This window comes from Puma concolor, chromosome E4 (assembly GCF_028749965.1).
Source record: "Puma concolor isolate L17-30 chromosome E4, mPumCon1.1.hap2, whole genome shotgun sequence".
NCBI lineage: Eukaryota > Metazoa > Chordata > Mammalia > Carnivora > Felidae > Puma > Puma concolor.
The window spans coordinates 28304916-28331972 of NC_141683.1; the positions used below are offsets into that span (position 1 = coordinate 28304916).

At 39.8% G+C, this 27057-nt stretch overlaps 1 protein-coding gene and 1 long non-coding RNA gene across 6 annotated transcripts in view; one reads left to right on the top strand and one right to left on the bottom strand.

Moving 5' to 3' along the window:
- LOC112857711 (alpha-1,3-mannosyl-glycoprotein 4-beta-N-acetylglucosaminyltransferase-like protein MGAT4E) overlaps positions 1-23275 on the top strand; it is a 36239-nt gene extending 12964 nt beyond the window's left edge. For 3 of the 5 annotated variants that reach the window (XM_086694508.1, XM_086694506.1, XM_086694509.1), the window contains exons 3-6: positions 18449-18513; positions 19141-19270; positions 20836-20995; positions 22041-23275. In XM_086694508.1, the coding sequence (XP_086550634.1) occupies positions 19163-19270; positions 20836-20995; positions 22041-23245 (1473 nt within the window). In that variant the 5' untranslated portion in view covers positions 18449-18513; positions 19141-19162 and the 3' untranslated portion in view covers positions 23246-23275. Of the gene's footprint in view, positions 1-18448; positions 18514-18855; positions 18993-19140; positions 19271-20835; positions 20996-22040 lie in introns of all 5 variants that reach the window. The other 2 variants (XM_086694507.1, XM_025921024.2) reach the window with 2 other exon arrangements.
- LOC147572530 (uncharacterized) lies at positions 12220-18698 on the bottom strand. Its single transcript, XR_015246345.1, has 2 exons — positions 18572-18698; positions 12220-12792 (listed from the first exon to the last, which is right to left on the bottom strand). It is a non-coding gene; the product is annotated as an uncharacterized LOC147572530 (long non-coding RNA).
- Positions 23276-27057: the final 3782 nt, after the last annotated feature.

Below are 27057 nucleotides of genomic sequence, written 5' to 3' on the forward strand. Positions count from 1 at the left end.
GGGGGTGGGAGGGAGGAGAGGGTGGGTGATGGGTACTGAGGAGGGCACCTTTTGGGATGAGCACTGGGTGTTGTATGGAAACCAATTTGACAATAAATTTCATATATAAAAAAAAAAAAAGAAGCTTTTTATTTTGATGAAGTCCCAATAGTTCATTTTTATTATTATTTCCATTGCCTCTGGAGGCATGTCTAGTAAGAAGTTGCTGTGGCTGAGGTCAAAGAGGTTGCTATCTGTGTTCTCCTCTAGGATTTTGATGGTCTCCTGTCTCACATTTAGGTCATTCATCCATTTATATTTATTTTTGTGTGTGATGTAAGAAAGTGGTTTAGTTTCATTCTTCGGCATGTTGCTCTTTTCCCAGCACCAATAGCTGAAAAGACTGTCTTTTTTTTTCCATTGGATACTCTTTCCTTTGTCAAAGATTAGTTGGCCATATAGTTGTGGGTCCCTTTCTGGGTTCTCTATTCTGCTCCATTGATCTATGTGTCTGTTTTTGTGCCAGTACCATACTGTCTTGATAATTACAGCTTTGTAATACAGCTTGAAGTCTGGAATTGTGATGCCTGCAGCTTTGGTTTTCTTTTTCAGGATTGCTTTTGGCTATTCGGGGTCTTTGGTGGTTCCATACAGATTTTAGGATTGTTTGTTCTAGTTCTGTGAAGAATGCTGGTGTTATTTTGATAGGGATACCATTGAATGTGTAGATTGTTTTGGGTAGTATAGACATTTTAACAATATTTGTTATCCATGAACATAGAATGTTTTTCCTTTTCTTTGTGTTGTCTTCAATCTCTTTCATAAGCTTTCTGTAGTTTTCAGAGTACAGATCTTTTACCTCTTTGGTTAGATTTATTCCTAGGTATCTTACGGTTTTTGGTGCTGTTGTAAATGGGATCAATTCCTTGATTTTCTGCTGTTTCATTATTGATGTATAGAAATGCAACCAATTTCTGCACATTGATCTTATATCCTGTGACTTTGCTGAATTCACGTATTAGTTCTAACAGCTTTTTGGTGGAGTCTTTCAGGTTTTACATGTAGACTATCCTGTCATCTGTGAAGAATGAAAATTTGACTTCTTTGCTAGTTTGTATGCCTTTTATTTCTTTTTGTTGTATGATTGCTGAGGCTAGAACTTCCAGTACTATGTTGGACAACAGTAATGAGAGTGGACATCCCTGTCATGTTCCGGATCTTAGGGGGAAAGCTCTCAGTTTTTCCCCATTGAGGATATTAACTGTGGGTTTTTCTTTTTTTTTTTTTTTTTTTTTTTTTTATTTTTGGGACAGAGAGAGACAGAGCATGAAGGGGGGAGGGGCAGAGAGAGAGGGAGACACAGAATCGGAAACAGGCTCTAGGCTCTGAGCCATCAGCCCAGAGTCTGACGCGGGGCTCGAACTCACGGACCACGAGATCATGACCTGGCTGAAGTCGGACGCTTAACCGACTGCGCCACCCAGGCGCCCCATCTGTGGGTTTTTCATATATGGCCTTTATGATGTTGAGGAACGTTCCTTCTATCCCTACTTTCTTAAGGGTTTTTATCAAGAAAGGATGCTGGATTTTGTCAAATGATTTTTCTACATCTGTTGAGAGGATCATATGGTTCTTATCCTTTCTTTTATTAATGTGATATATCACATTTATTGATTTGTGAATAGTGAACCAGTCCTGCAGCCCAGGAATAAATCCCATTTGATCATGGTGAATAATTGTTTGAATATAGTGTTGAATTAAATTTGCTAGTATTTTGTTGAGAATTTTTGCATAGGATTGATATTTTCTGATGCTATTATAAATAATATCATTTGGAATCTTTATTTTCTGATTATTTTTGTTTAGTATATAGAAAATACAATTGGTATTTATATATAGACCTTGTATTCAGTGACCTTGCTAAATTCACATATTAATTCTAATAGTTTGTAAATTCTTTGTTATTTTTTTTATATAATCACATTAAAATTTTATCTCTTTCTTTCCAAGCCATATGCCTTTTCTTACTTTTTCCCCTTATTGAACTGGCTGGACCTTCATTACAATGTTGAATAGAAGTTATGACAGAGGGCATCCTTGTTTATTCTCATTCTCAGAGGTGGGAAAGCTTTCAATAATTTACCATCACATACACACACACACACACACACACACACACACACAAGATATTACTCAGCCTGAAAAATGAAGGAAATCCTGCCATTTGCAATAAAATGGATAAACCTAGAGGACATTACCCTAAGTGAAATAAGCCAGACTGAGAAAGACAAATAATTACTTACATGCGAAATCTTTTGTTTTTTAATGGCAAATTCATAGAAATAGAGTAGAATGGTGGTTGCCAGGGTCTTAAGGGGTGGGGGAAAAGGGTGGGGCTGATAAAAAAAAAAGAGTACAAACTTCCAATTATAAGATGAGTAAGGTCTTGGGGCACCTGGGTAGCTGAGTCAGCTAGGCATCCTACTCTTGATTTTGGTTCAGGTCATGATCCCAGGGTCATGGGATTGAGCCCCATGTTGGGCTCCGCACTGAGTGTGGAACCTGCTTAAAATGTTCTCTCTCTTCCTCTGCCCCTCTCCCCTGCTTGTGCTCTCTTTCTCTCTCTAAAGAAAAGGGAAAAAAAAGATGAATGAGGTACCTGGGTGGCTCAGTCAGTTAAATATCCAGCTTCAGCTCAGGTCATGATCTTGAAGTTCATGGGTTCAAGCCCCAGGTAGGGCTCTGTGGTGGCAGCAGGGGAGCCTGCTTCAGATCCTGTCTCCCTCTCTCTCTGCCCCTCCTCCATTCTCTCTCTCTCTCTGTCTCTCAAAAATAAAATAAATATAAAGATGAATAAGGTCTGAAGCTATAATGTATAACATGGTGACTACAGTTGATAATACTGTATTGTGTAACTGAAATTTGCTAAAAGAGTAGAACTTAAGTGTTCTCACACGCACAAAAAAAGGTAAATGTGTGAGGTGATTAATGTGTTAATTAACTTGATGATGGGAATCTTTTCACAATGCATATGTGTATCAAATCAAAATGTTGTACACTTTAAAAATAAATAAATATAAGTAAATAATAATTCGCCATTAAGAATTTTGGGGAAGAGGAGTAAATAGTCCAATTAGATTAAGGTAATCTCCCCACTATTCCTACTTGCTAAGAGTTTTTACCATGAGTGAATGTTGAATTTTACCCAGTGGTTTTTCTTCATCTATCAAGATGATAACTCCTGGAAAATTTATCATCTAGTTATGATGTATTATGCTCTTTATATATTGCTGGATTCAGTTTGCTAATATTTGCTTAGGATTTTTACATCTACGTTCTCATGATATTGGTTGTAATTTTCCCTTTTATGATATCTTTGTTAGATTTTGGTATTAAAATATGCTGGCCTCGTAAAAACCAGTTGGGAAGTAGTACCTCCTCTAGTTTTTGAGAGACTTTATTTAAGGAGAATTCACCTTAGTATTTAGGAGAATTCACCCATGAAGGTATCTGGGCCTGTACTTTTTTGTGTGGGGGAAATTAATCATGAATTCAATTTCATTAGTAGATCAAGAACCAGTAGGGCTTTCTTTCTTCCTGTGTTAATTTTTATAAGTTGTTTTTCGAGAATTTTGTCCATTTCATCTAAAATATTGTCAAATTTATGGTTTATTATCTTGCTAGTAGTTTAATATCTGTGGAGATTTGTTTATACTTTTTTCCTGATCAGTCTTGCCTAGAGGTTTATCAATGTTACTGCTTTTTAAAAGTACCAACCTTTAACTTTGTTCATTTTCTCTATTGTACTTTCTCCCCGTTTCATTTATTTTGGATCTTCTCTTCATTACAGCATGTGTAAAGACACTGTGTGTGCGTGTGTGTGTGTGTGTGTGTGTGTGTGTGTGTGTGTAAATACAGTGGTATGGGAACAAAAGTGCTAGCCATAGTATGGTGGGAGATGAGGCCTAGAGAGTGTGCAGTGAGAAATTCAGAGGCCTAACAATGACCGTCCCTGAGGAAACTGTTATGTAAAGAGCAGATGGAAGGAAGGAGAGGGAACCAAGAAGGAAAGTGAAGATATGAGAACCAGAAGAGTGCCATCTCACCAAAGCAAAGGGAGTCTAAGCATTCTAGGAAAGAAGGGGCAGCCGACAGTGCCAAGCATCAGAGTATGCACACTAGTTAAAACTCCTTGAGGGGCGCCTGGGTGGCTCAGTCGGTTAAGCAGCCGACTTCAGCTCAGGTCATGATCTCGCGGTCCGTGAGTTTGAGCCCCGCATCGGGCTCTGTGCTGACAGCTCAGAGCCTGGAGCCTGTTTCAGATTCTGTGTCTCCCTCTCTCTGACCCTCCCCTGTTGATGCTCTGTCTCTCCCTGTCTCAAAAATAAGTAAAACGTTAAAAAAATTTAAAAAAAACTCCTTGAAAATAACATTAGTCAACTCAACTAGCACCAAACTAAACAAGACATTTGTTTATAATAAGTAGTACAGCACAGTGGTTAAAAGGACAGACTCTGGCATCCCCTGGGTTCGTATATCTGCTCTCCTACTGTCCCAGCTGTGTGATTGGGGGCAGATTATTTAACCTCATCTGATTACCCTTTCATCTGTTCAATGGGAAAAGCAATGGTACCACTGCTAGCTTTGAGTAGGACCTAGAGCAATAAACAGTTTTGTAACCAGTAAGCTTGTAGAGCCAACTACCCTGCCACTTGGGCCTTAGGATCCAGCAGACCCAATGGTATTGCTAGTATGTCTGGCAGACCGAGATGCTGTCAGTGATAACCTGGAGATTCTGATTCATTTCCTTTGGACTCAACTTGGGCATGCCACATCACCCTCTCGTACCCACATTCAATCCATCAGTACTGCTGGTCAAATCAATTTCCAAAATATCACAAACCCAACTATATTTCTGTTTCCATTATAAAACTACCATCTTCTCTTACCTGAACACCTGTAATATGTAAGTCTTTTCTTCCTTCTGCTGTTTGCCCACTCTCAAATTCTCTCTCTATACTGAAGCCTGAGCAGTTTTTAAAAATGTAAATAAAATCATATGATTTCCTTGCGTAAAGCCCTTCCGTATTTTCTGATTACATTAAATTTAAGCCCAAATTTCTTACCATGGTTATAAGGTCTTAAATTAGTGGTTCCTAACCTTGGCTACATTTTAGAATCACTTGGAGATCTTTTAAAATATTAATATATTCATAGCTAACATACATATACTGCTTAGCATGAGCCAGACACTCTATTATACTCTATATATAAAATATAGTATATATTAATACTATATATATTAATATATATATTAATACTATATATATTAATATATATATTAATACTATATATTAAAATATAGCATATACTATATACTATATAGTATATATATACTATATATATACTATATACTATATATATACTATATATACTATATATTAAAATATAGTATATACTATATACTATATAGCATATACTATATATATACTATATATAGTATATAATATATATATATTCATAGCTAACATATATATATAATATATTCATATATGAATGAATATATGAATATGAATATATATATTCATAGCTAACATATATATATAATATATTCATAGCTAACATACATATACTGCTTAGCATGAGCCAGACACTCTATTATACTCTATATATAAAATATAGTATATATTAATACTATATATATTAATACTATATATTAAAATATAGTATATACTATATACTATATAGTATATATATACTATATATATACTATATATATATACTATGTACTATATATATATACTATATAGTATATATATATATACTATATATATACTATATATTAAAATATAGTATATACTATATACTATATAGTATATACTATATATACACTATATAGTATATATATTAATACTATATTAATATATATATTAATACTATATATTAAAATATAGTATATACTAAAATATAGTATATAATTATTATACTATATATATAATTTTATATATGTAGTATATATATAAATATATATACTATATTCTCTATGTATAATATGCCATATAGTTTATACATATACATATATGTTTATCCATATAGCTATAGGACATCAAACCCAATGAAGTAGGTATTATTATCATCCTCATTTTATAAATGTAACTTTTTTTCACCTCAGTGAGATCTCATACATGTCCATCTAAATACAGAAATCTAAATCTAAATCTAAATCATATTGGAACATTACCTACTAAGGGATCTGAGAAATGTAGGTTTTAGCTTGCCAGCCTCTGCAGAACAAGGAAGCATATTTAGAAAAACATTGAACTGGCTGCTGAGCAAACAAACCCACCATATTCCCCAAAGTGTGTACATGCTGGATATCAGAGCTTCCTTCCTTCAAGTAACCCCCACCCTTGGAATAAAGGTGAAGGTTCTACTCATCCCCCACCCCCATTCAGAGCAATGACTGTCAGAAGGGTGTTCCCTGGCAGGGGCAACCAACTTTGACTTTCAAGCCCTATTGGATTTTATTCCATTTCATCTTGCTTTCATTTGTCTGGATGAAGCCCCAGTGGAAGCCCCAAATTCTGTCTCCTCTAGGACTGGCACAGGAGAGAAAATCACATGGGGAGAGGGATAGCTAAACTTTGTAGTTCAGCTCTGCCTCCCCAAGAGTCACCATCACCTGGAGGGGAAACTCTGTCATTAACTCCTACTCTACCCATAGCAGAAAGGCACTCTTCTCCAGTTACTGCTCCAACACTGGACAACTGCATAAATTCTTCTTGGTTCAGTAATGCAAGTTGGGGTGTGGGATGGGAAATGAACATGGAGAGCCTAAGAATGGACAGCTGGATTACTAGGTCTTGTTCATCATCCGTGTCCTATGACCTCCAACTATAACTCCTTGAGTATGGGATTCTTTCTTCTGCTCATTCCCCACCCAATTCCATAACAAGTGCTCTCAAAAGGATGTTTTACATTAAAGGATGTGTTTTTCCTTCCTTTTACCCTTAACCTTCCCCCTATCATTCAAGCAGTCCAAGGGCTCTCTATATATACATTCTGGGATTTTCAAAGGTACAGTCAGGATAGTTCAAAAACACCATGCCTGTGAGAATGAGCAAAGCAAGTAGGAACTAAATTCTGGAACTTGCTTCCCTATACCTTCTTCTAAATTCCTGGGGATTAATGAATTACAATTGGAGGAATGTCTCCCCCTAATGCTGTTTGTCCTGGGGTGAGATGGGTGGCAGACTAGGTACTATGACTAAAGGAGTTGTTTTGTGAGGTGGGTGCAATTGCCTGTGGTTTTCTGGTGCCAGCAGCTCTCCACCCCTGGGTTCATCCACCTCCCGTGACCTGAGCTCACTGGGATTGCCTGGTCTAGCCTCAAAGGTTTGACATATATATTTCTGGTAATATTATACCAAACATTTTACTAAACCAAAGCCAAATAGGCAACTAGAAAAGCTGTTTGCTACCTCCTCTTACTCATGCCAAACAAGACCGTAGAATAGCATGATGGGAGGACAGATTTTGACGGAAGAAGGATTTAGGTGGAATTTCGTAGCTTACAGAGTCAGTTGCCTTTTTACCAAACTTGCTCCCACACCAAAAGAAAACCTAATGAACTCATTTATGCAGAAAGGATTTTAAGCAAACCTGTACAAACACACCTAACATGCCGTAAAAAAAGGATGCCTGTTTATTTGCTTCCAGCACGCAGCATCCATTTATGGGTGCCCAGGAAACTAGGAACTCCAATACATATACTATTCTTTTCTTCACAGTACTAACATCTAGAGAGCACACGATATGTAATATTTTGTCCTTAAGTAAGTGATCATTTAAAATTCCAAGATTAAACCCACTAAGTTAACGTGAATATTTATCAAAAATACTTTTCAAAAAGAATGCTTTTTTAAGAAAGAGGTTTCTCGTACAAACGGTGGAACTACATCAGGATCAGCAGAAGATATGGTCCTTTTAGGAAAAAAGACTGCACACATAAGCCTAGGAGTTGAGTTTTACATCTATCTTTTAGGCAAAGAACATCTCTTTCAAATGATTCCTACAGCCAAAACCAGCTGTGACTTTCTTAGAATGGTGGGCAGAAAATAGGATCTTCATAAAACTTAAGAAGGGGCAGCTAGTTTGAGTAACACCTTAGAGAAACACTCCCAAACACTCAAAATCACCGCATAGCTGAGCCTCTGGGGCTGAAAAACTGAAATGCTTGCCCAAGTGAAAGAGCTGTGAACACACAAAAGATTTGTGCAAATCCTGTCTCTGGTATTTGGAAGAGAGGGTTCAGTATGTGTGCTGAGGGAAGGGGGTCCCAGGTGGAATGTTCAACATCAACGTACTCTGGAGTAGCTTGACTCAGAAACACCTGGGACAGGTATTTACTCTGGGAGGAATACTAGAGTTACTGAATATAAGAATATATTTTAAAAGAAACAGCAGTCTCTGAAGAGTCGGGTAATTTTGTTTACAGGCCCTTAGGGTTGTTTTTTTTTTTAATTTAGATATAATTCATACACCATAAAAATCACCCTTTTAAAGTGTACAATTCAGTAAGTATTTTTTAGCATATTCACAAAGTTGTGCAACCATCACCAGTATCTAATTCCAGAACATTTTAATCACCCCCAAAAGAAACTGTTTTGTGAAAAGGGAGATGATTCGTTTTCAGCAATACCAAATAAAAGCCGCGCTGTCTAGTTAACAGTAGGTTTACAATCTGTTGGAAATATATATGAACCACCCCCCATAATGGAGTCCCAAACTCTTAGACACTTCACTTCCTGGTCTTCCTCCCCTCTCCATTTCACAGCTTATTTTTATGGGCTTTGCAATGAGCATGCACCAAAGCACAAAGGAGGGACTGAAAGTCTCCGCCTTACCTCAGAAAATGTACATTTGTACCAATCAAACTGCTTTTGCCTTACATTGGCATAGTCGATGTCTGGGTAAGGCTGTAACCTCTGTATTACTCAGCCAATGAGGAATCAGGGGAGGGACTTGCACACTAGGAGATAAATTGTCTGCTGTAACTGCCCCGAGTGTGCCTGTCCCGTCAGACACCCACTCTTGCAAGAAAGTTGATCAAAGCCTTGCTTCACTGTGTGCCTAATCTCCACGTCCCTCCTTTGGTTGAGTCAGTGGGTTTATGCCATTTTCTTCACGGCATTTGGGAGAAGAATGAGGTATAAAGAAGTCAGCTGCAAGAGAAAGGGAGCAGGGGACGACAGTTTGGAAAGACGGTCGCCCTGAGCAACTCCTCATTCTCATATTAATTGAGAAAACCACATCAACCATCAATAGGCATCACAATTTATTATACTGTTTAAAGAGTATTCTTAGGAGGAAAACAGAACTTGTTTAAGCACCTAGCGGGAGTAATCTATGGTTGAGCAAGCACAAAGAATCTGATTAGACCCATAGCAGGTGGTCATGGTCTCTGAGAAAGTGGAGAAGTACCAGCAAAAGAAGCAGGTGGCTGTCCACCCTGAGCGGGCCAGGCATTCCCTGCTGCTTGGCTTCAGCAACATAAATCAACCGTCTCCCCAGAGAGACATTTCAGTAGAGGTTTTTTCTTAGAGCTGTATTGTTTATTGTACAGTTCTAGTTAATGTTTTCCTCCAATATTATGTTTGAAGCATCACATCGATCCGAGGGACCACTACAGCCTTATTTCTCCCAGTTTTCATTATCAAGTTTCCCTATTCCCCCTCTCCCAAATTGCTAGCAACCTGTAATCTACTTTCTGTCTCCATAGATCTGCTATTCTGGATGTTTCATATAAATGAAATCATACAATATGTGGCCTTTTATGTCTGCCTTCTTTCACTTAGCATGATGTTTTCAAGGTTCATACATGCTATAGCATGTGTAAGCACTCCATTCCTTTTAATGTCTGACTAACATTCCATGGTATGGAATATCATGTTTTATTTATCTGTTTATCAATTGACGGACATTTGGATTGGTTCCACTTTTAGGCTATTTCGAATAATATTTGGATATTCATGTACAAATTTTTGTGTGGACATATATTTCCATTTCTCTTAGGTACACATCTAGGAGTGGAATTGCCATGTCATACAATAACTTTATGTTTAACTTTTTGAGGAACTGTAAAACTGTTTTCCAAAGCAGTCGTACCAGTTTACATTCCCACCAACAACGTATGAGGGTTCCAACTTCTCCACATCCTCACCAACACTTGTCATTGTCTGTCTTTTTTATTATGGCCATTCTAGTAGGTATGACATAGTATGTCATTGTGGTTTTGATTTTCATTTCCCTATTGACTAATGATATTGAGCATATTTTCATGTGCTTATTAGCCATTTGTATATCTACTTTGGTAAAATGTCTATTCAAATACTTTGCCCGTTCATAAATGGGTTGTTTGTCATTTTATTGTAACAATTTTTTATATAGGCTGGATACTAGTCCTTTATCAGATATATGATTTGCAGATATTCTCTCATTCTGTGGCTTGTCTTTTTCACTTTCTCCTTAGTATCCATTGAAGCACAAAGGTTTTTAATTTTGAAGAAGTCCAATTCATTACTTTTCTTTGATTGCTTGTATTTTTGTTGTCATGTCTCAGACACCATTGCCTAATAGAAGATTATGAAGATTTATATCTATGTTTTCTTCCAAGAGTCTTATAAATTTAGTTCTTTATCTATTTTGAGTCAGTCTTTGTGGAGTAGTAGTCTAACTTCATTCTTTTACATGTGGATATTCAGTTTCAACACGCTTTGTTGAAAAAAAAAAACTATTCTTTCTCCCATTTTATTATCTTGGCAATTTCTGAACTTTCTTCTATCCCATTGATCTGTGTGTCATTAATGCCACGATCACACTGTCTTAATTACTGTAGCTTTGTAGTTAAATTTTGAAATCAAGGGGCGCCTGGGTGGCGCAGTCGGTTAAGTGTCTGACTTCAGCCAGGTCACGATCTCGCGGTCCGGGAGTTCGAGCCCCGCGTCGGGCTCTGGGCTGATGGCTCAGAGCCTGGAGCCTGTTTCCGATTCTGTGTCTCCCTCTCTCTCTGCCCCTCCCCCGTTCATGCTCTGTCTCTCTCTGTCCCAAAAATAAATAAACGTTGAAAAAAAATTTACAAAAATAAATAAAAAATAAAAAATAAATAAATTTTGAAATCAAGAAATGTGAGTCCCCTAACTTTGTCTGATGGTGTTTTATGGGTCTTTTCCAGATTGTTTTGGCTATTCTGGGTCCTTTACATTTCCATGTAAATTTTAGGATCAGCTCATCAATTTCTTGAAGAAGAAAAAAAACAGTTGGAATTGTGAAATCCCATAGATATAGATATGGGTATATAGTAATAGATATGATATAGACATAGACATAGACATAGACATAGACATAAACATAGACATAGATACAGATATAGATAGATATGCCCCCAATTCCTGACACAGAGCTCCCAAAACATATATAATCTCCTGAGTGATAGGAGTATCTTTTGTTCTAATGAGCCAACTCTTGATGGGCTCCTGGATGGGGGCTAGTCACCAGAAAGACCAAGCCATGATTAGAAGCTTGGAACTTTCAGTCTTACACCCTCTCCATCCTCCAGGGAGGGAGGTGGGGCTAGAGATGGAGTTAATAATTGATCATGCCTACATGATGAAGCCTCCATAAAAATCACTAAAGTAAGGGGTTTGGAGAGCTTCCATGTTGGTGAATACATCCACATGCCAGGAGAGTGGCACACTCCAACTTTATAAGAACTGAAGCTCCTACCTTTGGGACACTTCCAGATCATGCCTTATGTACCTCTTCATCTGGGTATTCATTTGTATCCTTTATGATATGAGAAACTGACAAACGTGTTTCCCTGAATTCTGTGAGCCACTCTAGCAAATTACCAAATCCAAAGATGGGATTGTGAGAATCCCCAATTTATAGCCTATTGGTCAGAAATACGAGAGGCCCAAACTTGCAGTTGGCATCTGAAGTGGGAAGCAGTCTTGTGGGACTGAGCCCTTAACCTGCAGGATCTGATAGTAACTCCAAGTAGATAGTATCAGAATTGAGTTAAATTGCTTGTTGTGGAAAAACCCATGCATCTGGTGTCAGAAGTGAAATGTTGTGAGTAGCCTAGAGAGAGAAACAGAGTTGTTTTATCTTGGAATTTTGATGGGGACTGTATTAAATCTGCCTATCAATTTGGGAGTATTGTCTTAATAACATGAAATCTTCTGGATTTGTTTTATTATTCATTGATACTTAACATTAATGAGCAGGCACAAACAAATTCAGGTTTCCTAAGACCTATTCTTCTGTCATTGTTAGCCTAATCTTCTCCCAACCTATTGGGCTGTAGTGTCCAAAGCAATCCCATTGGCTGGAGGTGAAAGCTAGTGTTGCAGTGCTCTGGATGACAGAAAGATAATGTTCACCATGAAGTAGCCACTAGCCCACTGGTTGTTTCCTGTACCTCCCTTTTCTGCTTTGTAGTTCAGAAACATTTCTTTGAAAGACAGAGAATCCATAAACGGGAGCAGCCTGTCAAATACGTTACCAATCATTTCATCTTTGTGGGCTGTAATGTGAAAGTCACCAAGTTAAATCCAGGAAAGCTCCAGCAGCTGTTCTTTCATATGCTTTTCTACTAAGTAAATATGTTTTGTTAAAATATAAGCAGCATAAGCAATTTTATAATTCCCGTATTCAAATTCCTGATAGTATTTGTCCATGGAATTTCCCTGCGACTCGTAGAACTCTTGGTCGATGATAATGTCCTCTAAATATCCAACCACAGCATCAGTCCTGCAACAGAGCAGATAGATGTGTTTTGCTTCTTCTAAGGAAGACAGTGGTACCCACCAGTCTCCTACCTTGCCCTTGGCCTGAGCCCTGGCTAGGCCCCATAAAGCCCCACCAGCATTGAGGGCATGTTGAAGAGGCTTCCAGGGGTGCCACCCATGAGCCTGCATTGTGGGCCCAGGCCACAGCCATGTCCAATCTGTACCTACACAGCAGGCCTTGGCCACAGCCTCCTCCTGCTGAGATTACACTCTGCCTGTGGCTCCTTATGCCCATTATTCTTAACATAATCTTTTCTTTCTTTTTTTTTTTTTTTAAGTAGTCTATATACCCAGCATGTGGCTCAAGCATATGACCCTGAGATCGAGAGTTGCATGCTGTATAGACTGAGCAAGCCAGGTGCCCCTCAACATCATTCTTTTAAAATGGTCTTTGGGGCGCCTGGGTGGCGCAGTCGGTTAAGCGTCTGACTTCAGCCAGGTCACGATCTCGCGCTCCGTGAGTTCGAGCCCCGCGTCCGGCTCTGGGCTGATGGCTCAGAGCCTGGAGCCTGTTTCCGATTCTGTGTCCCCCTCTCTCTCTGCCCCTCCCCCGTTCATGCTCTGTCTCTCTCTGTCCCAAAAATAAATAAACGTTGAAAAAAAAAATTTTTTTTAAATGGTCTTTGGCTACAGGGAGAAGAAACAAAAGAATATAAAGGGAATAACATAGATTAAGAAGCCAAGAGAATGGGGAGGCTGAATCAAAAAGAAGAAGAGGGGATGGAAAGAGGGAATCCCATTTTTAAGCAAATGGCTTTATCAAAGCAACACCATCACAAAATAAAAGCTGGTTCTTAATGCAGACCTAGTTCTTTTGGAGAGATATTCTTAAAAGAGGACACTGTAATCCTGGACTTATAAAAGTGATAGTATTCTATTGGCATTAATTTTTCTTAGATAGTGACTAAGTGTATGTTTTATTCAGAGCAATCCAAAAATGGGGGGGGGGGTGGAGCTGGAGGTTGGAAAGACAGACTTAGGACATTAATTCTTAATGATGACAAGGAAGATGACAAGGTAAAGTGGAAGGAGATTTTCCGGGAAGGAGCCAGAATGTCTGGAATAAGTGGGAATTGAAAATCACCCAAGGAAACTGAAATTGGTAAATTTGTGGAGATAGATTTACTTCTTCCCTAAACTCTCTACGAGATTGCCACACTTGGTAAGTCATGTTGCCCAAATGACTTTCTTGGGGAGATTCCGAGTGACTTGACCTCTGTTGCCATAAAGCCAGATTCCAATCTGCTCTTCTCATTTTGATTCCAGATGTTCACCAGGTGCTAACCAAAGATTATCTCCTGCCATTGGGATTTTGAGTAATTTTTATTCTTTTTTTTCGTAATTGATCCAATGTTTTACATTAAACATATATTGATTTGAATTTGGAGAAAATATCAATAAAAAATGATTCCTATTTGGAGAAAAATGTGGCCCAGTCCACAGTCCTGGATCTAGGTCAGAATCCCAGGACACTGATGTCAAAACTTCCTCACCATTTCCCTGCAACCCTTACCAAGGAGCTGGTGTTTCATGTGAAGTTGGAGAGGTAAACAGGTCCCATTCAGAGAGGACAATAGTTGTAGGTGGAGTGTCACCTGAAAGCAGTGACCAACTTTGCCTTGCCTTAGAGGATGCACATTCTGGCCTCATCTAGCTCCCACAAATACTGTATTTTCTTCTTGACTTTGGAGAAAACCTTGAAGTCTCAGGAGTTGTGAAGCTGAGTTCTTCTGCACCACCCCCCCAAAAAAAGCCTCAGAACTACACCTCCAGTAAAGGTGAGGACTTTCACGTGTTGTGGTTGAAACTTTTATATATATGAAAATGTGTGTATGTGTTGTCAAAAGCCTTGAGGGAATGGCAGTCTCAAGTCAGAAAGGGAGATTATCTCCTGGATCTGACTTGATTGCATTAATAACCTTAGATCCATAATAAGTGCCTGTGTTAGTCTGGGTTCTCCAAAGAAACAAAGTCAATAGGAGATGATAGAGAGAGAGGGAGAGAGAGAGAGAGAGAGAGAGAAGAGAGAGAGAGAGAGAAAGAGATTATTATGAGAGATTAGCTCACACAGTTATGGAGTGGAGGTTGAGAATTCAACAACTTGCTGTCTACAAACTGGAGAGTCAGGAAAGCTAGTGGTGTGGTTTCAGTCCAAACTCGAAGGCCCAGGAACCAGAGTAGTTGATGATGTAATCACAGTCTGAGTCCAAAGGCCTGAGAACCAGGCATGTCGATGTCTGAGGGCAGAAAATGGATATCTCAGCTCAGAAAGCAGACCAACATAAGCACTGTGGGAACCTCAGAAGGAGAAGAGACAGAAAAGAGCAAAGAGGGTATTTGAAGAAATAATGGCTGAAATCGTTTCAAGTTTGATGGCTATAAACATCCAAGAAGTTCGAAACTCCAAGTAAGATGAACTCAAAAAGACTCACACCAAAACACATTATAATCAAACTTTCAAAAGTCAAAACCAGAGAGAGAATCTTGAAAGCAGCAAGAGAGAAGCAAATCACCACATACATGCAATCCTCAATAAAATTATTAACACCTTTCTAATCAGAATCTTTTGGGGGCAAGAAGACAGTGGGCCAACATGTTCAAAGTACTAAAAGGAAAACAATTGTCAATGAAGAATCCATTATCCAGCAAAACTGTCCAAAAAGGAGGGAGGAATTAAGATATTTCCAGATAAAAGCCAAAGGAATCTATAACCAGTGGACCTGCTCCACAGGAAATGCTCAAGGAAGCATTGAGCTTGAAATGAAAGAACATGAGACAGTAACTCAAAGACATATGGAGAAATAAAGATCTCAATAAAGGTAAATATACAGGCAATTATGAAAGGTAGTATTATTGTAACAATGGTTTTTTATTATACTTTTTGTCTTCTATATGACTTAAGAGACTAATATATTTAAAGAAAAACTATTAGTGTAAAAGCTAGTATGACTTTAACTTTGGTTTGTAGCTCTAAATCTTATCTTCTACTAGATAACTAGTAGGTAACTAGAAGTAGCTAACTTCTATTAGAGAGTAGCGCATTTAAAAAGAAGTATTAGGGGCATCTGGATGGCTCAGTCAGTTAAGCGTCCGACTTCGGCTCAGGTCATGATCTCACGGTTCATGAGTTCGAGCCCCGCGTCGGGCTCTGTGCTGACAGCTCAGAGCCTGGAGCCTGCTTCACATTCTGTATCTCCCTCGCTCTCTCTGCCCCTTCCCTGCTCATGCTGTGTCTCTCTCTGTCTCAAAAATAAATAAACATTAAAAAAAATTTTTTTAAAAATAAGTCTTAGTTCACGGCACACAATGTATAAAGATGTAATTTTGTGACAACAACAACCAAAAGCGGGGAGAGTGGAACTGTAAAGGAGCAGTTTCTGTGTTACTGAAGTTAAATGAGTATAAATTCAAATTAAAGAGTTATAAGTTTAGGGTGTTAAGTATAATCCCCCATGGCAACCACAAAGAAAAGACCTATCAAATATACACAAAAGGAAATGAGAAGATAATTAAAACATTTTGCTATTAAAAAAATCCAACTAAACACAAAAGTAGATGGTAATACAGGAAATAAGGGACAAAAATACTATAAAAAACACACAGCAAAATGTCAGAAGTAAGAGTCTCCTTAGGAGTAATTACTTTAAATGCAAACTGATTAAACTCTCCAATCCAGGGATTGGCAGAATTGACTTATAAATCGGATCCAACTATGTGCTATCTATGAGAGATTCACTTTAAATCCAAAGAAACTAACAGATTGCAAGTGAAAAGATGGGGGAAAAATTCCATGCGTATTGTAAGCAAAAGAGAAGGGGTAGCTGAACTAATAACAAACAAAATAGACATTAAATCAAAAAAGTTTACAAGGGACAAAGAAGGACATTATAAGTGTTCGTTAATAAGTGTTCAACACAGCAAAGAGATACAACAGTTATGAACATTTACATACCAATAGCAAGTCTCAAAATATAAGCAGCAAAAACGGATGGAATTAAAGGGAGAAATACAATAATATTTAAACAATTCAGTACCCTACTGACAATGATGAACAGGACAACCAAACATAAAATAAATAAGGAAATAGAGGACTTAAACTGCACAATAAACCAACTAGGTTTAGCAGGCATTTCAGAGCACTTTACCCAACAAGAGAATACACATTCTTCTCAAGTGCATATATCTCAGGATATGCCATATGTCAGGCCACAGATTAAGCTTCAATGCATTTTGTAAAAAAAAAAAAATAGATATCGTTCAAAGTATGTTCTTTTACCAAAATAGGATAAAGTTAGCAATCAATAATAAAAGGAAAACTGGACATTTCACAAAATTGGGGGAATTAAATAACACACTTAAAAAAACTTTTTTTTTTTTTTGAGAGAGAGCACATGTGAGGAGGGAGAAGGGCAAAGAGAGGAGAGAGAGGGGCACCTGGGTGGCTCAGTCGGTTAAGTGTCTGACCTCGGCTCAGGTCATGATCTCATGGTTCATGAGTTCAAGCCCCACATCTGTCTCTGTGCTGACAGCTCAGAGCCTGGATCCTGCTTCGGATTCTGTGTCTCCTTCTCTCTCTGCTCCTCCCCCACTCACACTCTGTCTCTGTCTCTCAAAAATAAATAAACATTGAAAAAAAAATTTTTTTTTAAAAGAGAAGGAGAGAGAGAATCCCAAGCAGGCTCTGCGCTGTCAGGACAAGGCCAACAAGGGGGTTGATCCCAAGAACCACGAGACCATGACCTGAGCTGAAATCAAGAGTCACATGCTTAACTGACTGAGCCATCCAGAGTCCCCTAAATAACACACTTTTAATCAATGGATCAAAAAAGAAATCACAAAGGAAATTAGAAAATATTTAAATGAATGAAAATTTAAAAAAACAATATACCAAAATTTATGGGACACATTGAAAGTGACTCCAAGGGGAGAGTTTATAGCTAAAAATGCTTACACCTCATCACTTCTACTCAACATACTATTGGAAGTTCTAACAAGAGCACTTAGGCAAGAGAAAGAAATAAAAGACATCCAAAATTGGAAAGGGAGAAGTAAAATTTTCTGTTTGCAGGTGATATTTCTTACAGGTAGAAAATACTAAAGATTCCTCACAAATAAACAAAATCTGTCGGAACTAATAAACTATTTCAGTTAAAAAGCAGAATACAAAGTCAACACACAAAAATCAGTTGCATTTTGGGGCACCTGGGTGGCTGTCGGCTAAGTGTCTGACTTTGGCTCAGTTCATGATCTCATGGTTCATGAGTTCAAGCCCCGCGTTTGGCCCTGGGCTGAGAGCTCGGAGCCTGGAGCCTGCTTCTGATTCTGTGTCTCCCTCTCTCTCTCTGCCCCTCCCCTGCTCATGCTCTGTCTCTCTCTGTGTCTCTCTGAAATGAATAAATGTTAAAAAAAAATTTTTTTTAACTTCAGCCTCATCTTATCCAGAAACAGGTGCTCGATGTGAGGCTGGAGTGGTAACCAGCCCCCCATTCAGGGTGGACAATGGTTGTCAAGCAGGGTTTCCTGGGAGGGGTGACTAGTTTCTGCTACCTCAGAAGAGCCACTCTGGGACCCTATCCTGCATGCATAAAAATATTAAAGTTTTTTCTCTTTGATTTCAGAGAAATCCCAGCCCTCATCTTCTGTTAAACAAAAAGACTCTGAAGGACATAGCACTCCAAACATGGTAAAGACTTTCACGTGATTAGAAATTTCTGGACACTTTTAGTTTCCAACCTACTTACCAGTCCAGGATGGGGGGGAAGATATACCAACAAGAGTTTCTCTTGGTCCCTCTGAGTTGATTCAAAACATCATAATCTGCCTAACGTAATCCTGGAAATGATCAGGCACAAAAGTAAACAGGGAGCTAACAGACAAGACAATAATAAAGTTATTTATTGATCAATAACATCCAAGTAGAGTCTTTGACTTGAATTCAGAGTTTAGGGAAAAATATGATTAATGCCTAACCCTTGATTTTCTCTTCTTGGCAACGCGTCCGCTGTGGTTGGGTCTCTACTCCAAGAGTGGATAAACAAAAGAAGCTCCTCCAATTTTACCTGGAAACCCAGACAGCAGGTGAAGATGGTAGAAGTGGAAGAGAATCAAACTCCTTGACCTTTGTCTCTCCATAGATGGCTACAAGTAGGAGGGAGGGTTGAAGTGCGTGGAGAAAAGACTATGGAAATAATTCGGCAGCGGAGGGAAGGGGGAAAGGATGTGGGAGGCTTCCTGGTAGGAGGAGGACATCCTTATGCTTCTGTAAGCTGGAAGCACTTAAGATTCATATCCTGCTCACATTTCTTTGCAGAGCTCCTCCAGGCCCCAGCACCATGCGTCATTGCCTATGGAAATATATCATAGTTGTTGTGTCCTTAATCTTCCTGAGCTTCTTCCTCCAAGAGAATAATGAAGAGCATCTTACATATAACTTATCATTGGTAAGAACCAGAGGCTGAGACTGGACTGTTTGTCAATCCTTCGGTAGGAGGGGATGGGTTTCCAGTTATCCAAACACTGTAGTTATCATCATAGAAGTTCTAAGAAGAGGGCACTTGAAGAATCAGGAGAGTGTCAGAGAAAAGATAAATGTTGAGCCAGCCTTGAAAGATGGAGAAGACTTGAATAAAGGCAAGGAGGAAGAGAGGGCAGTTTAAGTGCAGAGAGAGCAATGCACAGATACTTCTAGAAAACCAGGCTGACTGGCAGGACCTGCATGTGATGAGGACTGCCTGGGTGCTGGCCACTTTCCTCATCAGAGTCTCGCGTGAGAGATGTTATTCGTCCCATTTCTCTTACGAAGCGATTGAGACACAAAGCCCTAAAATAACTTCTCCCACATGTACAACAGCTTCAAGCAGAGAAAACGAAATGCTCAGATTTTGGAAGTCTACATTTTTCCTTAATGCCTCAAACCATCTAGAGAAAAACATAAGTGATGTGGGGAAATGGTTCAGAAATGTGTGCATGGACTTGTACCCCAATGTTTATAGCAGCACTCTCAACAATAGCCAAATTATGGAAAGAGCCTAAATGTCCATCAACTGATGAATGGATAAAGAAATTGTGGTTTATATACACAATGGAGTACTACGTGGCAATGAGAAAGAACGAAATATGGCCCTTTGTAGCAATGTGGATGGAGCTGGAGAGTGTGATGCTAAGTGAAATAAGCCATACAGAGAAAGACAGATACTATATGGTTTCACTCTTATGTGGATCCTGAGAAACTTAACAGAAACCCATGGGGGAGGGGAAGGGAAAAAAAAAAAGAGGTTAGAGTGGGAGAGAGCCAAAGCATAAGAGACTCTTAAAAACTGAGAACAAACTGAGGGTTGATGGGGGGTGGGAGGGAGGGGAGGGTGGGTGATGGGTATGGAGGAGGGCACCTTTTGGGATGAGCACTGGGTGTTGTATGGAAACCAATTTGACAATAAATTTCATATATTGGAAAAAAATAAAATAAAATAAATAAAAGATGAATAAAAATTGAAAAAAAAAGAAAAAATAAAAGAAAATTAAAAAGTTGACACGTTTTCCAAAAAAAAAAAAAAGAAATGTGTGCATGGTCAGAGTGGAGTAAAAGAAAGGGTTTTAGAATTGAGGCACTGTGGATAACTTCATGAAGGACAGGACCAGGCATTGGTCTTCAGCACCTGCCACAGTCTAAGCCGAGTTAGAGGACTTTTTGCCAGCCTGATAATGGTAGGAGAAATTAGATGTGGGGCAGGGTAGGGCAGGCAAGTCCTTACTCTGCATAAGCCTCTGATCTTCCTATAGGCATTCTTACTTCCTATCTCACTCCAGGGCCCACCACTCCTTCTGGAAAGTCCTGTGGGTTCTCATGGCGAGGTGGGGATAACAGTCAGCTGAGTCCTAACACTTGGGCTCCCGGTGACCAGATCCTGGGGCTTGCCCCGCCTGTCCTAAAAGGGGGATCTGCCCCCTTATTTGCCTCCAGGAGTCTAGGGATGAATATCAGGGCTGATGCTCATCTTATCCTCAGCAGGAGGAAAAGAAGAAAATACTGTGGCAGCTCAATCAGGACCAAATGATCTCTGAGAGCAGAAGCCATCTAGAGAACTTCAAAGACATGCAGAAAGCCTCCCCTTTACTCCAACAGGCCAAGTACAAATTGCTAGCTGGATCCCCTCCCCAGGAAAAGAGTGAGTATAGGGGAGGGAGTGGTCAGACTAGGAGAAAGTCAGACAAGGTATTCCAACAAGAAAAAGGAAGATTGCTGGGGGGGGGGGGGGGGGCAGGGGAGGGGAGGGGCGCCTGGGTGGCTTAGTCAGTTGTGCTTCCAACTCTTGATTTCGGCTCAGGTCACGATCTCACGGTTCATGGGATTGAGTCCTGCATCAGGCTCTGCACTGACAGTGCAGAGCCTGCTTGGGATGCTCTCTGTCTCTCTGTCTCTCTCTGCCTCTCTCTCTCCCTCTCTCCCTGTCTGTCTGTCTCTCTCTCAAAATAAATAAACTTAAAAAAAAAGAAAAGAAAAGAAAAAGGAAGGTGGGTAAAAAGGGAACGTGAGCTTGTGTCTGGTGGAAAAGCAGGTTGCTCTGAGGGAGGACCAAGCTCTGAAATGTGCTGTAGATCATAATTCTGAGTGTACTTTCTTCCCACTGGCCACCCCCTTGAATGACTAACAAGTTGAGAAGTCCATAGTGACCCGTTAAGGAGCCACCCCATAGCGAAGCTCATTCATAGCTCCCCAGGGAGGGGAAGACATGATGAGAGAGGACCCGGAGGGAGCTATGGTCAAAAGCACTGAGCAGAGGGAGAAAGGGGAGGGTGAATGTTGACCAGCTGTGCACTAGGGTGCCAGAACCCTTGGGTTTACATGAGTCCCTGGAGATCCTCCAATCGGGGTCTGGTTGATCCAAGGTAGCTGAGAAAACTCTGAGGTCAAGGCCTGGCCAACTGGCCAAGCCAGCAAATTTACCTTTGGTACATGGCAGCCTCCCCCATCAGAGAGAAGCTTGTTTTTCATAAAGTTTCCACCGATAGCCTTTTAAAGTTGTGATCAAATAAAACCACTTGGCAACCTCTAACCAGAGATTATCCTCACCTCTGGACCACACTCTCCCAAGGAAGGGAAATATGAATTTGTCACAGGTGTGGCATTAAGGGGAGACCTGAGAGGAAGTCCTAGGAACCTTTCCCCCATCTTGAAGAGCTAAAGTCTCCCTTGTCTCCCTCCACCCCTAGAACTGCTGACCATAGGGATTTCCTCGGAGCAACACCCTAATGGGAGCTACCTCTTGGACACCCTGCGGTCCCTGTTCCAAGCTTCCTCAGAACACGAGCTGAATTGTATCGTGGTGCTGGTCCACCTGTCAGATCCCGACCCCGAATGGCTCAGACGAACAGTTGCCAATATTTCAGACCTCTTCAAACCACATGTTGAGGCCCAGAAGCTGCTCGTGATCCACGGTCGTCTCGGTGACTCTCCTCTCCCAGGAGATCGGAATAATGTTAGTCGCACCTCACGCTGTGAAGCGCATTATTCCAGGCAGAAAGTCCATTATGCCCTCCTCATGAACTTTGCTGTCAACCTCTCTGAATACTTTCTGATGATGGAAGACTATGTTTACTGCACTTCCAAATTTGTTTCTACCATCTATTGGGCATTATCAGCCTGGAAAGAACTACCTTGGGCGATCCTGGAGTTCTCCAGCCTAAGCCTCTCTGGGAAAGTTTTCCACACCAGTGACCTCTCCCGCCTGGCCTCTCTCTTTCTCCTTTTCCATAAGGATATTCCCATTTACTTGTTTCTCTCTGAATTCCGCCTTCTCTTGGCCCAGAGTGTTCCAATTCGTTTCAGTCCCTCAGTCTTCTTCCACATAGGCAAGCATCCTGCGTTTGAAGACACATGCTTTCCTGTGGAGAAGGAGAAGGTGTTTGGTGAACCAGACAACCCCGTTGCCAGCGTCCTCACTGACATGATGGCAGAAATGAATGGTATTCCACAATACGCTTATACTCTGAACGAAGAGTGCTACTCTACTCTCAATCCTGTAAGAGGCAACTACCTGACAGTGATTTTGGAGAAGCCACAAAAAGTCATCCGGATAGAGGTCCTGACAGGTTCTGACAAAAAAGGGCTGTATTGGCTACGGCAGGGGCAAGTGGAGCTGGGCTATGATCCCTTGGAGAATTCCAGAGGCTGCACCCGCTATACCCTTCTAGGTCCACTGGTGGAAGGAAATTTAGACCAGAGGGTATTTCATGAAGAAGATTCTGTGGAGGAGTTGAGTTGTATACGACTGCTTGTGCTAGCCTCTCAAGAGTCTTGGCTCCTGATCAGGCAGATCAAAGTCTGGACTCAGCATGAGGAAGAGGAGAGTTATGACAGTGGGAATTCTGGAAAGGTGGGGTTTGGGAATGGAATCAACATGGCCGACCAGAAATAAAGCCGAAATTGATCAAGGCCTGCTCCTTCAGAGTAGGATGAGCATGTAATTTATTATCCAAACTGGGACACTTTTGAGAATGAAAGGAAACACTATTAAAAATTACACTAGAAGGACGGGGGGGTGGGGGGGAGTTGGTACCTGAGTGGCTCAGTTGGTTAAGTGTCAAACTTCGGTTCAGGTCATGATCTCACGGTTCAGTTCATGAGTTTGACCCTGTGCCAGGCTCTCTGCTGTCGGCACGGCGCCCACTTCGGATCCTCTGTCCTCCTCTCTCTCTCTCTCTGCCCCGCACCCTCCCTCTCTCTCAAAAATAAAAATAGACATTAAAAAAATTACACTAGAGGGGTGCCTGGGTGGCTCAGTCAGTTGAGCATCTAACTTTTTTTTTTTTTAGTTTTTTTTTCACCATCTTTTCACTTGCAATCTGTCTCTACCCTCACTGTATATGTACCTTCTTCCCAGCCTCCCTGAATTCCATTGTTCTCTGACCCTCTCTACAACCATGGTCCTCCACCTGGAGGGATTTGGCCTCACCACCCCCCCAAGGGGGGGACATTTGGCAATGTCTGGAGATATTTCCGGTTGTCACAACGGGGGACGCGACTGACATCTCGTACAAAGAGGCCGAGGATGCTGCTAAACAAACCGCAACAGACAGAACAGCCCCGACCACACAGACATATCCCACCCAAAATGTCAATAGCGCCGATGTTGAGAAACCAGCTTTTCAATGAATCAGCAGCAGCATACATGACAGGATGTCACAACTTTTAAATAGTTTTTCAAAATTTTTGGACGGAATTATCCAAATCACGTAAGGAGAAAATAGAATTATCACATAGCAGAAGGAGCAAACAAAAAATGTTTTATCCACGAAAGGCAAAACCACTAGTTCAGTAAGTAAGTCACGACATGCATAAAATCTATCTAGAAAAATGTCTATAAAAAACAAAATTTATGAGTGTGAAGTTTTAAGGAATTTCTGCTAGGATTTCTTGTAACCTTTTACGATTCTTTACATTTGAACTGCGTGTCTTTTGTTAAATATCAGGTTTTACTTGGGATTTGTAATAGAAAGATGATCTGAATCCTCAAAGGGAGGATATCCATTCCTTATAAATCTATGAATTTCTCAAACCCTCTCCAGTCAGGATTTTGTGCCTACACCCAACCAAAGGTGCTCTTTGTCAAGATTGCTAATGACCTCCTCGTTGCAAATTTTGAAATCTGTCAGCATATAAAGCCACAAGGTTTCCAAGGACGGAGTCCTGGATCATTTCAACACGAAGACGTGGAGTCGATGAAGGGGAGGCACCAAGGGTCAGTGGGAAAGGGTCGCTATAGAGGTAGGAGGGATACCAAGCGAGTGCAACGTGACATAACTACTTTCAACCCTCTCAAGTGTTCTTCGGGTGTTTGTTTGAGTCCGTATCACCATATACTTACACTACCATTTTTTGATTAGTTTTGTATACAATTCCTTATCATAACAGCCAAGGGATTAGCCCTTTTTTTTTTTTTTAATTTTTTTTTCAACGTTTTTATTTATTTTTGGGACAGAGAGAGACAGAGCATGAACGGGGGAGGGGCAGAGAGAGAGGGAGACACAGAATCGGAAACAGGCTCCAGGCTCCGAGCCATCAGCCCAGAGCCTGACGCGGGGCTCGAACTCACGGACCGCGAGATCGTGACCTGGCTGAAGTCGGACGCTTAACCGACTGCGCCACCCAGGCGCCCCGGGATTAGCCCTTTTATGCTACTCCACAAATAGGCCCTTCTCCTTCCCCCATTCTTCCAACAGAGTTTTCTTGATGATCACATTCTCATGCTTTTGTCAAGTATTCACTGCTGAACAAGTCGGTGGCAGGCAATTGTCCAAGGCATTTCTACACAACTCTGGCTCTCTTTTCAAGGATGTTTGTACAGCAAACAGGCTTAGAACCTAGAGCTAGTGTCTTCTACCACCGCAGAGGGCAGATTTGTTTTAAAAGACAGTAACTCTCTCTCTCTCTCTCTCTCTCTCTCTCTCTCTCTCTCTGGAGAGACTTAGAGATGTAGTACTCCAGAGACACTGCAGAGACCTTCTGTCCTCTGAGAAGATGTTTCCTCAGCAGGATAATAAAGATAACCTCTCCCTGAGGGGCAAAGTTTGGTCAGGTTTGCTAGCAGTCCCCTTATAAGATTGAGAGTTTCCTAAGATTAGCATTTCTCAGGTGTGACACAGATCCACTGTTCTTCCCAAGAAGACCTGGGGGCAGGGAGCAAAGGGAATTATCGCAGCATGAAGTCCAGGCTACCTGCCGTGTCATGGGTAATAACGGCGTCTTTGTTTCCTTAGCAACTGGATTTATGGAAGTGTGGCAAGACAGCCTAGCAGCTACACTGTGCTCAGAGATTGCTTGATGGCTTGATTTTACAGTAGCGATCCGTGATTATATTTTCTTTCATGTATAAGTTTTCCCTGGAGCTAGCCGTTATCTCTTGTATTAACTTGCACTGTTGTAGGCACTCAGGACGCATCGGTAAGCAGACCAAGATGGCTCCCCCCTTGGGGCACATATACTAAAGTGGGAGAGGCAATGAACAGAATAAATAAGTGTGAGGCAGAAGAGATTGCGGGGGTTTGAGTAAAAGAGTGACATGATCTGACCAAAGTTGTAAAAGAATTACTCTGGCTGCTATGTAGCAAATAGATTATAGAGAAACAAGAGTGGAGATTGGGTTCATTAGGATGCTTCTGCAGACACAAGATGGTTTAGACCAGAGTGGTGGCAGTGGAAGTGGTCATATTTTTTTTTTTTAACGTTTATTTATTTTTGGGACAGAGAGAGACAGAGCATGAACGGGGGAGGGGCAGAGAGAGAGGGAGACACAGAATCGGAAACAGGTATATTTTTAACGTACAGTAAAACCTTGGACTGCGAGTGACTTGTTCTGCGAGTGTTCCACAAGATGAGCAAACATTTCTAATAAATTTTAACTTGATAAACTGAGCGATGCCTTGCCATACGAGTAGTACATGATGCCAAAGGTCACATGATCACAACTGAGCCAATGGTTCTTAAAATTCGCTTTGATGCACAAGTGCTTTGGATTACGAGCATGTTTTCCAGACGAATTATGCTCACAAACCAAGTTTTTACTGTATTTTGAAAATTGATCCAAGAGAATTTCCTGAATGATTGGTTTTAGGGTTTGAGAAAACAGTAAGAATAACTTCAAAGTGTTTGACCAAATGACTGGAAAGATGGAGCTGCCCTCCACTGAAATGGGAAAGAATTTTTTATATGCCTTTTTAGGAAGTTTGGAAATTTTCTCATCAGGGCCTTGCACCTCCTTCATTACATTTATTCCTACATAGTCCATATTTTCTGTTGATATTAATATATTAATATTATATTAATATAGTATATGTTATATATTAATGATATTATATATAATATAATATATATTATGGTATATTATTATATTGTTATATCATAATATTATAATAATATTACTATTATTATATTATATTATAATTATTATAATAATATAATAATTATGTTTAATATATATATATTATATATATCATTAATATATATTATATTATCTGTTATATAATATTATATATAATATAGTATATATAACATATATACTATATAGTATATTATAGTATTGTATAATATATAATATAATATATTATATTATAATTGATATATTATACAATATATTATATTATATTTCATATATGTTATATATACTATATTATATATAACATATATTATATATTATTATATGTAATATAATATATATTATATATAATAATA